Raw genomic sequence first — 18,504 nt, 5'->3', positions numbered from 1 at the left:
TTGTTAATTAAGATCATAGCGGTTGTAGACACTTGTATGATATCGAAAATGAATTTAAAGTGTATACTTTGTGATTGGAACATTATATTGTTACAGCTATAAACATTTATTATTGAAATATCAATAATAGTAATAATAATAACAGTTTCATTTACAGATAGCAGAAATGCAATTCAGCAGAATGAACTGCAATGTTTGAAGGCAGCTAAAGAAGAGAAGAACGGTGCCCTTGGAAGTCAAAGGGCTGGATAAAAAGTGCTACAATCACATTTCATACCATTTGGCACCATCTGCCAGGAGCCTCCAAATGACCTTCTATGCAAAGTGAAGAGGCAGCTGATGCCTCTCTGTGATGGAATTTGGGAGCTGGCAAGCAGTGAGGGTTCTTCTGAATGAATGCCACCGATCATGCTTTGCCAGCAGGTGTTGCTATCTACCCTGGGAACAAGCAGCTTACAGCAGCTGCATTAGTTGAAACTATTTCCCTGCTGATATTGTCTATAAAATTCAGAAAGTGCGTGCTACAACTGATGTTTCGCAAGCCAACCAACTTGTCATTTATTAAGCATTGTGAGGTACGACCATCTCTTCTGGATGTAAAATTATAGTGTGAATGTCAGATGTTCCCAACCCTTTTTCCTCATTCTGTATGCAATGGGTGAGGTCCTTGATAGGATGGGTCAGCCCAATTATGAGCAAGTTCAATTTGCCTCTTGCGTCCTTTCAATACCGTATATAGCTGGCCTTTGTATTGGAGTAGCTATCTCCAATGGCAGTAGCCTGCCCACTTCATTTTTGCAGGGTAACCTCAGTTCGAATCTATTAGGTGTTGTTCTGCACTGTCAGAAATATGTATGTATGAATGGTGATTGACATGGGAAGAACTTTGTGCACTGAATATTAAGAGTTATTTAGTGGTTCTCTTGTTGGGATGACTATGAGTTATCCATTGTCAGAAAAGGGCTATTTTCTTTCTGTTTTTCTGTCCTTCTCTGTCTCTCTGTCTCTCTGTCTCTGTCTCTGTCTCTGTCTCTGTCTCTGTCTCTGTCTCTGTCTCTCTCTCTCTCTCTCTCTCTCTCTCCCCCTATCTATCATCTCTGATTCTCTCTCTCTCTCTCCTCCATCCATCTTTCTTTCTTTCTATCTATTCATTTATTTTATATGGCCAATCAAATTACTCTAAGCAGCTAACAATAAAACAGCCACTATATACACACACACACATGAAATAGACAATTGGCAGCCAAACTTTTCTTTAAAAATCAATGCAAATATAATGCAAATATTTTTTTAAAACCCTATTTGGTATTTGCCTACTGGACATCCTTCCCTTTCAAGGGAATTCATGCATTACACTGTAATAACATTTAACTGAAAGGCTTCTAAATGTGCCGAGACTAATTTTTTTTTAAAAAAAACCCACCAACACATCTAGAGCAGGAGTTTCAAACTTGCAGCACTTGCAGATGCATCACACGCTGGCCATGCCCAGCCCCGGTTTAGCAAAGGTAAAAAAAAAAGTTGCAATACTCACGAGATGACAATGTATTGTTGAGAGTTTAACACCCCTGATCTAAAGGATATCTGGTTAGTGATGGTTGACATACAATATTTTGTAACTGAGGTAACTGAGTTAGACCTGTCTCCAAGTTATTTTTGTACAACTGAATGTACAGCACATAAGCCTAATATTCTCTTACAATAATAATTTCTTGACAGTTGTATAGTTTATTTCCTATACTTCCATGTTTCAAACGATCACTTTCCAACACTGCTTAAGCTTTCTGTTTTGTGGAGAGCAATTAGAAGGCAACATATGTTGTCTTAAACTTGTAACAATTTATTTAAAAAGATCCTCTATTATACCAGTTAATCCTCTTTTTTATTAGTGTGTCTGACTTTGAAGGTAATATAAATGTAAAAAGAAAGAGCCACTGAACTGCAACATTTCCCCCAATAAATTTGAGAGTATTGTCCCTTTATTTTTGTTTTGTTTTTCTTTTGTTTTATTGCCAAGGGAGATATCTGGATTCTGACTGATACTAGAGAAAAGATGTGTGAGTGTGTGTGTGTGTGTGTGTGTGTGTGTGTGTGTGTGTTTCCTCTCCTTAATGGTGTTTGGGAGCACTCTACCATAATCCACCAAGATCTGAAAACATTATTCTACTAACCACATAAGGACAAACTCTGCATGTTTAAGCAAGGTCATGTAAGTAGATGCCCAGCACTTGCAGGATTAGGCCATAGACAAAAGACTTCTCTGAGCCTGATTTATTGTAGCAACAGACCATAGCAACAGCTTAAGTTCATAGCAATGGTGAAGTGCTCACACACTTTTCCTGAAAACCGGAGGGTAGAACTACTTGTTCTATTTTGTTTTACTCATGGGCTGCACTTCCAGCCAAGCAGTTATCAAGAAACCAGAATCCAAAAATCAGCATCATGATAGAGAAATGCCAAACCAGGTAATCTTTAAATCTTCTCTCTGCTTCCATTATTCATGTATTGTTCTTAGGTTGATGTTTAATTTCCTTTATATTGGAGATAACTGGAAGATGTAAAACAAGATTGCAATGTCCATTATTTTGTTTATTTATATACTTATGGGACGCAGTGAAGACAAATAGCACGCTGCAAAAATGTGCCCTTCTTGTACCTGATTTCTAATCAGAACAACCTGAGAAACTATCTTACCCCTTCACATAGACCCATCCCACTCGATCAGATAGGGAAAGTATGTTACAGATCCTATTGGTTAAAAAAAAAATTGAATTGGCGGGACCCAGAAATTGCCATTGCCTTCTTTGGAATATCCCCCCCCCCCAAAAATTAGTCAGGTCCCACTCTCCTCACCTTTCAGAAGGGTGTGAAGACCTGGCTAAGCCAACTTGTGTGGGGCTCACTGTGTAGCATGCAACCCAGGGAGTGGTTAGCCCTCTGAAGGCATTCCCTCTGCCTTTTAGCTTTTAATTTATACTGTCTTTGTTTTTAGCTGGCTCCCATTTTACTGATGTACTGTATGTTTATGGGGGGGGGGTGGCTCAGAGGTTAAGATGTTGGGCTTGTCGGCTGGAAAACTGACACTCCAGGTTCAAGACCTGAGCTGCACATTGCAGGATGAGCACCCATCCTTGCTCCAGCTCCTGCAACCTAGCAGTCTGAAAGCATACAAATGTAAGAAATGGCATATGAAAATCATTTTTATGAAAATGAATACTGGAATAAAATAGTTTTCTTGTTCAGTCTTGACTACTTATTCTGAATACAGTCTTCAGGTTCCTTCTGAGAAAAATCTGTTACTGCTATTCCCAAAATATAACTATTTCACTTTTTCCTCCTTAATAGAGTTTTTAACGGGGAAAAATGAACATTGTAGTGGGTCTGACTTTGTCTTCCACTGCCATAAAACTCTGAATGGGGCAAGGCAATCTATAGGCTACTCATAACCTTTAACTGGGTGAAAAAGTGCATCATAGGGCAACAATGTTTGAACCAAAGTACCTCAAATGGCCTGACTTACAGAAAGCGTCCAAGATCTAGGACACAGGACTCTCAAGGACTTGAAATTTGGTTAGACTTTATAAAACATTTTATGACATAAAAGTTATCATAAAACAGTTCATGACATAATACAAAATGTCATAAAACATTTCCTGTTCCGTTGTTTGACTGTGCTATACATTTCAACATGGGCTCCTTCCAAACTACCCTGTTTCTCCAACAATACGGCCTCCCCCAATAGGAAGTCCCAGCATGTTTTATAGGCATGAAATGAAATTAAGCCCCTCCCCCCAAATTAAGGCCTATATTAAAACATGCGAAATAGGGGGGAATGGTAGGGGGGCTTGCCGTTAGGAAGTACTTTTGTTGCACACCCGGATATGGTGCTGCCTGCGTTGACCCCGAAACGAAGTGCCCCACCAACGCTGAGGTCAACATCCAAGCCGTCACCGCCCGCCTGAAGATGCAAGGGGGGGAATTAAGTCACCCCCGAAAAGATGGCCTAGCCATTATTTCGGGGCTCAAAAAAAAAATAAGACCCAGCCTTATTATATGAGAAACACGGTAGATGTATCTCTTAATGTACCCAGAACAATCACGTTGCCTGAGCCATTTCTATCTGGAAGAGGCAGTGCTATCTTTTCTTTGGAGCCAAACCATTGAGGGCTTTCTGGGCAACAACCGGCACCTAGAGGATGATTGGAACCCAACATAGAGCTTAAAGGACAGGTGTCGTCTGTTCACAGCAGCAAATTGTGTCCCAACAGATATGGGAAAAGTCAAATTAGGGAAGTCAGTGGTCAGCCAATCTCTCAGCCAACACTCCCACAAGTGTGCATGCAGGCACACACAAACACATCAAATACTGTATATGCATAAAGTATGCTGTAATTTATTTTTTAGGCTAGAAGAGAGAAAATATTTCTTGGCACAGATAGCCTCGTCTCACAAGGGGGGTCAGCAGATGCAGATGATTCCTGTGGAAGAGGCTTGCCAGAAGATGGGATGAAGGGATCCCAGTCCATCAAAGAACAAAGCAAAAGTCAACATATGGGTGTGTGTTATAAATGATAAAAGAGGGGTGTATCATAGGGAGAAGAATTATTCAAGAACCATCATTCTGATGTATAGAGTGTTTCTTGCATGATTTGCATAATTTAGAGATGAGGCCTTGTGATACAGAAGTAAAATGCATGCCTAGCTGTCTCAGATTGACACCTGGGCTTTCGTCCCATCTTTGCCCTTCCTGTGTCCTTCAATTTCTTTGCATATTAAAATCTTTTTCTACAGATACACATTGGCAGGCATTCCAGTATAATTCTTGAGATGGGCATGGGAAGGGTTGCTCTTGGGTACTGGTGGGTTATTATACCGGTTGACCATTTGAAATTGTTAGATTGCCAAGCTATCACTATTACTGATGAGCTCTATGTGCACAAATGGCAACACATAGAAGAATAAGCAATAGCAACAGCTTTTAGATTTATATATCACTTCACAGTGCTTTACAGCCTTCTCTAAGCAGTTTAACGAGCCAGTATATTGGCTCCCAACAGTCTAGATTCTCATTTTACCAACCTCAGAAGGATGGAAGGCTAAGTCAACCTTGAGCTGGTAAGGATTGAACTGTTGGCAGTCCACAGAATTAGCCTGCAATACTGCATTCTAACCACTGCGCCTCAGGGCAGGAATATACAGCATAAGAAGATTAAGTAAAAAGAAAGGCACAAAAACTACAGCTGGGCAATGTGGATAATACTGTTTAATTACACGCGTGTACAAAACAGTGTTTGGGTTGGTTTTAAAGTTTCATTTGCTAGTTGGTTTTACTATAAACCAAACTGTCTTGTAGAAATGATAAATAAAATTAAGCATCGTGCAACATTTACATATATTTTTGGTGGGGTTGGGATGAAAGGGCAATAAAATTGTAGCGATTAAAGATCCAAATTAGCTGAATTAATGGTAAAAAAAGTTATGATGTAACATTTTTTAAAAAATGAACTCAAAATACGTTTTAAGGCTATTTGAGATTGAAGTGAAGAAAGATTATTCCCAAGAGTATTGTAATTTATACTTTTTTCCTTCTTTTTCTAACTCCTTCCCCCATGTATTCAAGCACTCTAAATGAAAATATGAATTAATTAATATTCTTTTAATTAATTTGATTGAAAATACAAAAAAAAAAACCAAGCTGATTAATCATTCTCTCCACTTAAAAATAATTCAAAATATTTAGGTGCCATTAAATCACTTAGCAAGCTAGAAACAGAAAGACAGACATCATCAGACATTTTGGAAGAACTTCGGATGCAAGGAATAATCAAGACTTCATGCCCAACCACTAAAAACAGAACTGCAGAAGATACCATGGTAAGTAAGGTGACAAACCGTCCTCCTTTAGGGAGGACAGTCCTCCTTTTGTAAGTTCTGTCCTCTCTCAAAAAGTGTCTTCCTACATATCCTTCTTTTTGATATTTGAAGACTAATCTGTAAATCTCCGTATTTGATCGATGCCAAGCCAATCGGTTGTGTGTAATGTGACGTATTTGTATTTGACATGACAATTTGTCAAAGCTCGTTACAGTGCAGCGAGACGCGATTATGAGACGCATGCGCTCCGCACAGGAGAATTGTTTTGAGAGAGTGTTCCGCGCGCAAGTGGCTTTGTTTTTTTTTCCTTCAATTTATTTGTGTCATTCTTTTCATCGTAAAAAAGTTGGTCACCTTATGGTAAGGGTTCTTCAAAATCAGCTCAATATACTTTAGGTTTGAGATGATATTTTGCATGTAACCTATGAATTACTCCAGAAATGGGTCTTTCTTCTAGGTGTGAAAATTTATGTTTTTCTGAAGGTTCCACTTCTTCCCAGTTGCTCCTTACATTTGAAACTCTTCCCCAAACAGCTTTGTTATCAATTCCCCCACCCCCTCTAAAAATACAGTTCCTGGGAAGTTTACAGACTTTCAATTCTGTGCTAAAAATAGCCAAAAGTACAAGCAAACAGAATAAGTAGGCCTGAATTACTAGCATGCCGGGGGCATGGTGGTGTAATGGTTAAGACGCTGGGCTTGTCAATCAGGAGGTTGGCAGTTCAAGACCCAAGTATGCATGAAGGAGTGAGCTCCCATTCTTGCCCCAACTCCTGCCTGCCTAGCAGTTTAAAAGCATGTAAATGCAAGTAGGTAAATAGGTACAACTTTGATGGGGAGGAAAACAGTGTTCTGTGTGACTCAGTGTACAGTCATGTTGTCCACCTGACCATGAAAGATCTTTGCACAATGCTGGCTCCCTCAACCAAAAAACAGAGATGAGCACCACCCCATAGAGTCGGACACAACTGGACAGGAGAAACCTTTATCTTTACCTTTAGGAAGTTCTCTGACCTACTTCATACTGATACTAACCATAAATCTCCTATAAATTCATTTCCTGAAACTGGGGATTAATTGACTTACTGCAGAAGAGTTTACTTGAACACAAAACACTAAAATCATGTTGATTTTAATTACAATTTGTTGAAACGAACTAGCTTCATAAATCCTGGTCCAAAGTTGGTCTATTTCAAATAAGCATACATAGGCAAGATTAACTGTGTGTGCTGGAATTAAACAACATACAAAGAGAAAAATAGAAACTAAACATTCTAAATAGAAAGTAAAACATTCTAACTTTCTTCTTGCAAACATGCTGAAGAATAAAAAGGAAACATGGTACCAGAGGAAATCTAGTTCAGTGGGCTTTTTAATGAAATTGATACCTGACTTGCAAAAAGCATGATTAGCTTCTGGTAATTGCTTATACGAATGTACTCAAGCTCGCCACACTAATGATCAATTTTACCTATGTTTATTCTGAATTGAATTCTGATATATCTATTTTTAAAATATGCTTCAACTTTCAAAAAGGTTGAATGCCAACAACAACAAAAAATACAAAGCCGTGATAAAAATGATACCGTAACACTGGTCTGGTTCATTACATGATTTTAAAAAAACCTTGTGAAAATGTATAGCATATTCTGAAATTGCATTTCAAACCATAGGTATTTATCAAAGGCTGCAATATGATAAAATGTGTGTTGTGATCCTCTTGAGGTATATGATTTCATACTTGCAGGCAATGTCCCAACACAAATATCAAAGAGTAGAGCAAGAGTAGTAATGTCACACTCCATCATTATTTAACGAGCTACTATATAAGACTAGATGGAATTAGTGCTGCAATAAACATACAAGTAAAGCAGTTTGCAATGAACTTTAATTGATATAGCAAGTGCAAGCATCCATAACAATATTCCTGAATATTTTGCTACACCACAAATGAAATAAAATTTCCTCATGATCATATCAGAGTTTGCAATGTTGTGAAAGAAAACAGAGCTATTCATTATCACAGTGCAATCAACAAGCATGATATTGAGTCAATGGGACCAATAAGTTGGTGTCTCTATTAAAGCAGTATTCTGTATATGTTATCCATTTTATCATTAAATGTTATTCTCTAGTCATTCTTAACCCCTCTCCCCAAATTATGATGCAGAGAACTGAGCTACAATAGAAACAAACCTTCCACATTATTGCGAGAAGTAGGCAGTTATGAGGAAGATTTTAGTGAAAAAATTCCTTCTTAAAATAAATATAAACCTTGAGGTATAAACAAAGGTTTATTTATGCAAATATGAAATGGGAAGAAAAAACAGAAGTGTTCACAGGCACACTTAGTAATGCAAGTCTGGCTTAGCTAGTACTTGTTATCTGCTGCAGAGGTGGTATTCAGCAGGTTCTGACCAGTTCTGGAGAATCGGTAGTAGAAATTTTGAATAGTTTGGAGAACTGGCCAATACCACCTCTGACTGGCTCCGCCCCCATCTATTCTCTGCCTCCTGAGTCCCAGCTGATTGGCTGGGTCTTCTTTTGTTGCGCTGCACAGGAGAACGGAGCTGGAAAGCTGGTTAGTGGGGTGGGGAGGGAATGGGATTTTGCAGTAACCTTCCCCCAGGAGTGGGGAGGGAATGGAGATTTTACAGTATCCTTCCCCTGCCATGCCCACCAAGCCACGCCCACCAAGCCACATCATGCCCACCAAGCCATGCCCACAGAACCGGAAGTAAAACATTTTGAATCCCACCACTGATCTGCTGGGATAAGAAGTTAGACTTTGATGTAGTTTATTGTTCTGCAAACTATCTGATTTTTCTGATTAGATTTTGTTAAGAAAATGCTTAACAATAAAAATAACAATTTAGAAAAAACATACAGTTATTTTGTCCAATAACTTGATATTCACTGTGACTTTTGTGGTCTGGTTCAGCAAATCAGCAAATTATTTAGTTTTGTCCTCAACTTTTCAATAATCCGTGCTGGAAGTATAAAATGTCTAAGTCCAAATATAAAATATTGCACAAACTGGCTTAAGTTTAGAATATGTACCTGGAAATTGAAGGTGAGAATACAGAATTGTCTGTCATGATATTAATTTACTATGCATTCAAAATGACACTGTTGATCTGGATCAGAATCTCAAATGTTAGCCACAATCACCTTTTAGAGCATAATAAATTTTAAACCCAGATGTACATTGTAAAACTGCAAATTACCAGAGCTGAATGAAAAGTAATACCTCTAATGTTGTAAGTCACCAACAGATGGCAATACGATGTGTTCTGAGGTGTTGTTCAGCATCTGTTCTTTCAGTTCAGTTGTCAGGAAGTTGCTATGAGAAAAATGTTGTGATGCTTTTGTTACTGAAATGGAAATCTGCAATGAATGCCACTGCGTTTTAAGCAACATGCCACGATTGAATGTTTACTGCTGAAGAGTCCCTCCAATTGAAATTCACCATTAGTGCAGATTGTTTATAGTGATGACTGTTTTGATGTGAATACCATGTCATTGAGCCAAAAAAATGTAAAGATGGTGAACGGAGAAGAGTTGATTTGTGTGATTAAGGATAAGTGGATGACATATGACTGCAACTTAACAGAATTCATTTGAAAAAGTTTAATAAACTAATTAAGGACAATAGGTAGGTTATGGAAAGGGAACAGCTGTCAAGCTTGGCATTTCACAGGAATGTGCAGATTGCATTATTGATGTTCCTCAATATCAAAAGGATAGTGCTGGTCTGTGACAGTAATAAAGATTGAAAAGGATTGTGCAAAATAGGCTCCTTGCGTGCTGACAACAGAAAGGAAAGATTCAAGAACTGGAATTTGCCAGCAACTGTCATTCTATCAGAAGGAAAGTGAGGAATTTCTTCATAGCATTGTGCGAGCCTATGAAACATCATCATTAAGACCCCAAAATGAAGCATCAAGCTATGCAATATCATCACAAAACTCAGATGTGGGGGGGGGGGGGGTTTCAGAAAACCAAAGCTTCAAGATTACAGTTTTTTAGAATGCAGATAATGTTATTCACATGGATTTCCTAGAACCCAGCAGCGCTATCAGCTCAGAGCACTATGCTGTATTAGTCAAAATTTTAAAGCAATTAAGCAGATTTCTGAAGGATAGGAAGGAAATTGTTTTGTGGTGTGAAAGACCTCACATTTCTTGAGCTATCCAAGAGGCAATTGCAAAGCTGAATCTTATTATCTTACATTACTCAATACTCCATCCAGTTTAATGTCATGCAACTTCCACCTTTTCCCAAAACTGAGGTAAAGCTTTCATGGGTATCTATTTTATTAACATGAAGATGTGGAAAGGACTGTCAGGACCTGGTTGAAGAGGCAAAGAAGCAACTAACTATGATTATGTGGAAAAATAAATAGAGGTAACAAAAGAGGTCATCTCAAGAATTATTTTCCTGGTTCATATATTAAAATATCCCTATTTAAATTAAAATTATGTAAGTGATGGTATTTTTATTCAACTTTCATAAATACTACTTAGTTTCTATTTCCCCTTTTTATTTCCCAATGTTTTTAATTTATATTTTCATAATTTGAAATTTATATTTTCATGTAAATATATAGAGTAGAACTGCTTGTTTTCTTTCAAAATACAATATTCCCATCACAAATTATCTTGTATTTCCACAGCTGGTGCCTGCAGAAAGGACACCACAAAAACCACCAGCCAAACTGGAAAAGCTTGAACTTAAACAGAAGAAATTGCATGCTTTATCAACAGAAGACTTTGAAAATAAGGTAAAAAAAAAACACATATGAATTTACTCCACTTTATATTAGCATTTGCATATCTGGTTATCAAGGATACATTAAATACAGAAGGCCCTAGACCAGGGACATCAAACTTATGTTGTCATGGCAGCATCATGTGACATATTGGACTTTTTCCCCCTTTGCTAAATCAGGCGTGGGCATGGCCAGTGTGTAATGCATCCGGCCCGTGAGTTTGGCAGCCCTGCCCTAGACTATCCTAATCCTCAGTAAATATATCATAGAGAGCTGTGAAATACATCCCCAGTTTTGTTTACCAAAGATTGTAGAACTGGATGTTCCCAATAGAAAGGTATCTCAGTTCTAATTCTGCATAACATCTGAATCAGAAAAATATGTGCATATTCCAAACCAGTGCCTGGATGCAGTGATCAATAGAAGAGGGCAATAAACAGGGAATGTTTTTGAATAAGTCAGAAGTTTTGGGATTGGGTGGGCCCAAGTTTCAGGAAGGGGGAGTTGACTTGTTCTAATGAGACTGCACCTCTAGCCAGTGCAGAACGTAAGAGGCAGGTTGCTCGCTGGGGCTTGAGGATGCTCTTTGCGAATGAAACAATTGCCTGGAGTGCAAGTTACCAAGTCAAGCTCAACATTTGATTTTAACATACAAAGCCCTAAATAACTTGGGATTGGCATACCTGTCACACAAACACTGTATCTGCTGTTATAGACCCAGACAATCACTAAGATCAGAACTCCTGAATGACATCTAGGAGCTGGTCAAAGGCAGGTTTCTGAGATGTTATCCATGATTCAGAATGCTCTTGTCTCTGAAACTTGGGAAGTGTTTCCTATTACAATTTTAAGGCTCCTGTTGAAGCATTCAGCCAGGAGGTCCTGATATGAATGTTGGAAGAAAGCTTCCTCTGCATTTTCATTATGCTTTAGTTTTTAATCTAGGAATACATTGTATTGTTTTAAAATGCTGTTTATTGCATATTTTATTCTTGATTCGGCTGAAAAGAGAAAGCTACCCTGTTTCTCCAACAATACGGCCTCCCCCAATAGGAAGTCCCAGCATGTTTTATAGGCTTGAAATGAAATTAAGCCCCTCCCCCCAAATAAAGGCCTGTATTAAAACATGCGAAATGGGGGGGAAATGGCGGGGGGGCTTGCTGTTAGGAAGCACTTTTGTTGCACACCCGGATATGGTGCTGCCTGCGTTGACCCCGATACAAAGTGCCAACGCCGAGGTCAACATCCAAGCCGTTGCCGCCCGCCTGCCCGAAGATGCAAGTGGGGGGAATTAAGTCACCCCCGAAAAGACAGCCTAGCCATTTTTTCGGGGCTCAAAAAAAAGACCAGGCCTTATTGTATGAGAAACACGGTATTTAGAAATAATTTAATTAGATTGAAATAAATCAAGAGATGGAGATCAGGTTATGCTCTTTCTCTGTAATTCTACTATACCTGTATTCTCACAGGTTGACTCCATCCATATTAGTAATTTCTTAATTAGGGCTAGTTTTGTGTGTATGTGTGTGTGTGTGCACAAATGTGTGTTTGGTATTCAAAACTGTGTTATGCCTAGCCTGTCTAAAGACTAGTCTCTTTTTAGACAAGAGAAGAGCAACTGAAAACTGAAAAAAGCAACGGACTAGAATTGCTGACTGATAGATCGTCACCAATAATTCCTCCTAAAAGGGGAGTACAGATAGGCAGTTCTATAATTACAACAACTCCCAATAGTTTTCAATTGCCACCTTTAAGTGTGGGGACAGAAACCTGGCCAGAGAAGGAAGAACTAGATGACAATATAAACAATGACTTTGAAGATTTTACAATGGTGGAGTCAGATATCACTTATAATACAATTGATGGAGTATTCTAATCACCAACATTTGTATCAAACATTTTCATCTCTAACAATTTTAATACTATTGCTACCAATAAAGGCTGCTGGACTCTGAAATACACAGATTCTTCTGCTTTCTGAAGTGGCCTAAGGGTTTTCCTCTCCTTCCCTTTTTAAATTTCAAAAGAAAAATAACATACAGTTCAAGACTGTGCCCTGGCTTTGCTTCTGCATTGGCAAATCTCAACTAAAAGCCCACAAAAAAGCAATTAAATTAAATTAATCCTTGCCCATAGAACTCTGGCTTAGCTTTTAAAATAAATGAATAAATAAAAGCTCTTGTGCCATCTTATTAAAAGGAAATATGCCAATCCCCAGATTTTAAGATTGTTTTCTTTATGGCCCATCTGAAAGGGAGAAGAAAATCAGGGTTTTCCTTGTCCTGCTATTAAGAGATATTCTAATTGGAAAAGCTGAAAAATAAAATCAGGGAAATTTATATATAAACCTGTGCTATATGATGAGGGTTCATTGCTTAAAAATTATGTATATTGTGCTTCATCTGTGCATTTGTGCAAGTTAATCTTTGCATTCTTCCAATGTAACCAGTATAACAAATATATACAAATAAGCACACATGTGAATATCAATGGGACTGGCTGGTATTCAGCTGGCACTATGTCCACCACACAACCTGCATTCCAGGTAGGGAATGTAAATCTCCCTGGCTAGTTTCTCTGTGCCTTATCTTTTCATTCTTCCTTCCTCACCAGTTCCTGTGATTTTCCTTTCCTGCTTGCAAATATGAAGCTTTCATACCCCTTTCTGATACTATCTCCTTTGAAACTATTGCAGATTTCCCCCTCACTCTTTTTCCTATTTTATTGAGCATAAATAAAGTTGCTCTAATCATGCTATAATAATCAAAGCAACAGAGGACCAGGTTGTTCTTTCATTCCTGCTTTCCTCTGAAGGTCCAAGAAAAATTTGTATATAAAAAAGAAGAACTGGTAGTTCTCTTTCACAGAATACAGAATTACCAGTTCTTTCTTTCTACAGGGTTTTTAAAAAGGGAAGGAAAGATTGGCAGTACTAATCTGCTAATTTAAAAGCAAGCAAAGAGAACTGAGGTAGATTACATGTGGAAGTTGTAAGGTTTGAGTTTCTGGGGGTGAGGATTTTTCATTTTGGCTGCTCCATGGGCAGCCATATTATAAGCAAGCAAGAATGCAGAGGACACAACAGACCAGGACAAAATGGCTGCCAGGGACAGTGACCCATTGCCAAATTGGAACAAAGTGCTCAAGAGCTTCCACTCTTAATGGCTTAAGATGGCTCCAGTCAGAAAACAGCAGTTTTGAACTGAAGCTGGAAAACTCAGACATGTGGAGCATTTGCAATGGGATGGGAGTGAGAAGAAAACAATGTCATCCATTCCTGAACTCAGGGACAGTGACTGGCCCATGCTGGTCATAGGCCAGGCAGAAATTGTAGCTCTCTTTTGAATTTCATCAATGTTGGGTTGCACTCAGTAAGGATTCCTCTGTTCAATTTCCATTCTCATATTGCACCGCCTAACATTTTTACCAGTCCAGACTTCATGATTGCAAGATGAAAGCACAATAAATAGTGTCCAACAATATTTAATTATGAGTCCTTGATCCCTGTAACCACATACTAGAGTCCCCGCTCCTTTCCAAAATAATAATAAAATTGATCAGTGACCAGCGTTTGCTGACAACTGCTTGAATGCCTTGATTGTACTTAGTTGATTCTGCCAGGGAAACCAACAGGATCAAGATGATTGTCACAATCATATAATCACAATGTATATAAAAAGAACATATAGTTCTCCTTTTGATCAGATAGTGGTGGCTGCCATTATGACTTTTCTTTTACCCCCTTGCTCACGTCCATGGGATCTTGCCAAAAATGCATGTGAAAAACTGTGAAAAACATGCATGCAAATTTCTGTGTAGATCCAGCAAAATAAAACCTGGATTGCCTAGTACTTTATTTCTTCTTTCTGGTTATCTGAAACTATAAACCAGAACAGGGGGAAAGCAAAGTGCAGCGGGAGGCAAATAGAGGCATTTATTCACGCTGGAAGAAGCAGAAAGTTAGAGAACAAATCTTCTGTTACTGTCTCGGGCTTCAGATCGGGAAATCCAGTTAAAATCCAGTCACTCTATGAAATAGTGGGCTCACCTAAAGCTCTTTTTTCTTTGACATAGTTCTATCTGCCCCTCCCCGTCAATAATATGGAGACTAAAACTATCAATGTAACTGTTCTCTTCTCAAGAGCTGCAGGAGATAGCCCAGAAGTTTCATTCAAATACTGTTAAGTGAGATGAGCCACATTCAGAAAATTTACAGGGTCACATAGAAAGTAGATGGATCGACTTTAAAACATCCAACAAAATATCCAAGGCTTTCATTGTGTTAAGTTTCAAGATTGTTGCTTGCTCCCTTAAAGTGATGTTGTAGGCATTAACAATGAGATCCAATTAGGCAGCCAAAAGAAAGGACTTCAGGAACCCCATATTACAAGGGCCACACAAATTAAGATAGGCAGGAAGGTTAAAGTCTCTAACGTTGTGCGTGTTTACATGAATTTGTGTTTGAAAGTATAGGAATCAATGTGTAAGTATGTAAAAAGGCATTTGGGCATTTGTAGTGTAGGCATGGGGGAGTATGAAAGCCTTCAAAGTTCCTGCCAAATTATTAGTAGTCCTCGACTTACAACCACAATTGAATCCAAAATTTCCATTGCTTAGCAAAGTTGTTAAGTGTGTTTTGCCCCATTTTACAACCTTTCTTCCCACAATTGTTAAGTGAATCACTGCAGTTGTTAAGTTAGTCACCCGGTTATAAAGTGAACCTGGCTTCCCCATTGTCTTTGCTCATCAGAAGGTCACAAGAGGTGATCCCATGACCCTGGGGCACTGCAACCATCATAAGTATGAATTTTGATCATGTGACCATGGGAAAGCTGCAATGGACATAAAAATGTGAAAAACAGTCGTAAGTCACTCTTTTCAGTGGTGTTGTAAGTCGAGGACTACCTGTATAAAATTCTCCAAATGACTTTGGGCTACTCCCAGCCTAGCTATAGAGTTGGTTGCGGGGAATAAAACAAAGCCACTTCAAAGTCTTAAGAAAAGGCAGGATATAAATGCAAAAGTAATAATAATAATAAAGCGGTTATGCTATGCCTGTCACATGACATATAGCAATCACCTCTCTAGGGTATGCTCTTTCTAGACAGTACAAATATAGCAACCATATTATACACCACCACCATTGCCTCAGCCCAAATTACCCTCCATAAAATGCCGCATTCATTCTTGAGTTCATTGTGCTGGCAGAACAAATTGCTGGATGGAGGATTTGCATATGCATTTTTCCTCTAGAACTGCATTAAGTAAAACAAAATTTAGAGGAAGAATGAATTGGATGATATTATGATGAAGTTCATTTCTAAAAGTGAGGATTAGCATATTTAGTTTAGAATGGGAAAACAAACCCCACATCACCCTGAAATTGGCTGCTAGACAGTATTTATCTGTCAGCCTAATTATCTTCTTGGGTTGTTGCAAAGGTAAAATAAGTTTATCAAAATGACAAATGTGGGTAAGACACATTATAAATAAATAAATGTATCCTTGCTTATTACAGGATAAAAATGTAACAAATAAATATTTCGCTGTTTTATGATACAATAATAGTCACCTATATTTAGGGGTATCACACATTCCTAAATTACAATTTAGCAGCTGTTGGCATAGATCTTCTGTACTAGATCAGTTCAGCTGTTTGGAATTCTATTAACTCAATGTTGGGTAAATATTTTAGAAATAAATATTATTAATCAGCAAAATGAAAGAGCAAAATCAAATTAGAATAATAGAATAACAAGAGTTGGAAGGGACCTTGGAGGTCATTTAGTCCAACCCCCTGCTCAGGCAGGAGAGTCTACTCCAAATATTAGCCTCTATCTGGGATCGAAATCACAGCCTCCTGATTGTGAGGTGACAGCTCCATCTCTATGATCTTCCCAAAGTATCATTCATTCATATACAAATCCATATATCCATATATCCCCATATTTATTTCGAGAATAGGATATTATATATTTGAATTTAAATAAGTCCATGCTTAAAGAAACAATATTCATCCATTCAGTATCTCTTGGTATATTCAGTGCAGAAAAAAACTATAGTAGTATTTTATACATTCATATACAGTAACTGAAATATAAAGGAAGAAAAAACTGTGATGAAGTATTTGGATAGAAACATAAATGAAACAGCCCAGTGGCAAAGACCAAACTGGATCTCCCCTATGGAAGCTATATTATATCCAAATACAAGGGACATTAAAAAAATGATTAGATATAAAGAATTGGTAGATGTACAGGGGGAATTAAAAACACTGGATAAACTAAAAGCACAAGGGATAATATTAGACTGGTGGGTATATTTGCAAATTCAAACTAAATTTAAGAAAGATGTAAAGGAGCTAGGGATAGATAAAGATTTATAAAAATTGGACCAAATCTTGACAGGCAAGGATATAAAATTTATAACACGAACATATAATTATTTACTGGAAGTAGAACTAGAGGAGGAAATTGTTAAGGGACCAATGATTGCCTGGGTGAGAAATGTGAGTCATAATATACATTTGGATGAGTGGGAAAAGACTTAGACCGAGAACTGGAAGCTGACTTTGTCGACGGCATTCAAAGAAAATCAATATAAAATGTTTTGTAGATGGCACTTAGTGCCGGCACAACTGGCGAAAATGTATCCAACCTTGAAACTGGAATGCTGGAAGTGCAAACAGAAGAAAGGAACGTTTTTCCATATGTGGTGGCAATGTATAGAGGTCAAAAAATACTGGAAGAAAATACAGAGATGGCTTTTTGAGATTACAAAATATAAATTGAAATTGGAACCCAAAACATTTTTATTAGGTATGATTAAAGGGAATTTGAGTAAAGATAAAGGATACCTTATTGTACACATCTTAACTGCAGCAAGAATCATGTTAGCACAAAATTGGAAGAGTGATAAAATACCACAGATGAAGTTTTGATTCAAACAATAATGGACTGTGCTGAACTAGATAAATTCACTATGGAACTGAAAGGCAAAGAGGATTGAGAATAAATACTATGCGACATGGGAGAGGTGGTACGAATGGGTGAAGGATAAGGATAAAAAATAATGTATAATCATAAAATAAGAAACATGTATCACTGTTAATGGAAATGAGATTTTTGTATTTTTTGTTTTCAAAGAATAAAAATTAAAAAAAAAGAAAGAAACAGCCCAGTGGCTTTTGCACATGCTCCAAGGTCTCTCGAAGCCAGATAATTCTAAAAAGTTTCATTGAAATGACAAATGGGGAAATGCCTGAGGATTTTTTTGTTTGAGCTCCACCCATTCCCCATTTTATACTCTAAAAGAAGGTACGATTTATTCTTTGAATGTCAGAATCCCATCACTTCTTTTAAGCATCTTGTAACACTGTGGGCCGTCCCATTTGTTTCCTTTAAGAGCTACTTCAAGAAGGCAACATGCCGGGAAGACTGAAGTCAAGTAGGATCAAGATGAAACTGCAGAAAAGCTTCATTAGGACTGTGTGAAAATTATTGGGGGTGGGGGAACCACAAAAGCAAATGTTTCCTTCATAAGATGACAAATCTGTAAAATAAAATAATAGAATATTACTTGTGTGGAGCAATGATAAATATGTTAGGTTCAATTTATACTCTCTTCCCAAGTTGGCCCAACGATGGGACTGGTTGAACTTCAACCATAAATGGAAGATCTCACCTACACATAAGATTGAAGTAATATAGAAAAATGGGAAAGATTTAAGTGGAAAGCGACTAACTTGGAGAAGGAAAGATAAAACTGGATAAGCCAAAAAACAAAATCTTACAAAGGTTGGCAGGCATTTTAAAGGGGAACATTCCTTACCAGATCATCTTATTGTAGAACCATTTGCA

At 37.8% G+C, this 18,504-nt stretch overlaps 1 protein-coding gene across 3 annotated transcripts; it reads left to right on the top strand.

The window, feature by feature from the left end:
• The first annotated feature begins 2,314 nt into the window (after positions 1-2,314).
• On the top strand, positions 2,315-18,028 carry STMND1 (stathmin domain containing 1). Of its 3 annotated transcripts, none has more exons than XM_087961344.1 (5): positions 2,315-2,465; positions 4,405-4,555; positions 5,741-5,874; positions 10,550-10,657; positions 17,261-18,028. In XM_087961344.1, the coding sequence occupies exons 1-5, from the start codon at positions 2,385-2,387 to the stop codon at positions 17,414-17,416; spliced, it is 630 nt and encodes a 209-aa protein (XP_087817470.1). In that variant the 5' UTR covers positions 2,315-2,384; the 3' UTR covers positions 17,417-18,028. The 3 variants fall into 3 exon arrangements, with proteins under 3 accessions (XP_087817470.1, XP_087817469.1, XP_026525824.2); XM_087961343.1 differs by lacking the exon at positions 17,261-18,028 and adding an exon at positions 12,249-12,894 and having other exon boundaries at positions 5,768-5,874; XM_026670039.2 differs by lacking the exon at positions 17,261-18,028 and adding an exon at positions 12,249-12,894.
• The last annotated feature ends 476 nt before the right edge of the window (positions 18,029-18,504 follow it).

The sequence above is a fragment of the Notechis scutatus genome, chromosome 3, assembly GCF_049901735.1.
Source record: "Notechis scutatus isolate UNSWTSFEM ecotype Mainland chromosome 3, rNotScu1.2, whole genome shotgun sequence".
Taxonomy (NCBI): domain Eukaryota; kingdom Metazoa; phylum Chordata; class Lepidosauria; order Squamata; family Elapidae; genus Notechis; species Notechis scutatus.
The sequence above is the reverse complement of the archived record's forward strand: the minus strand, read 5'-3'. Positions and strand labels throughout refer to the sequence as shown.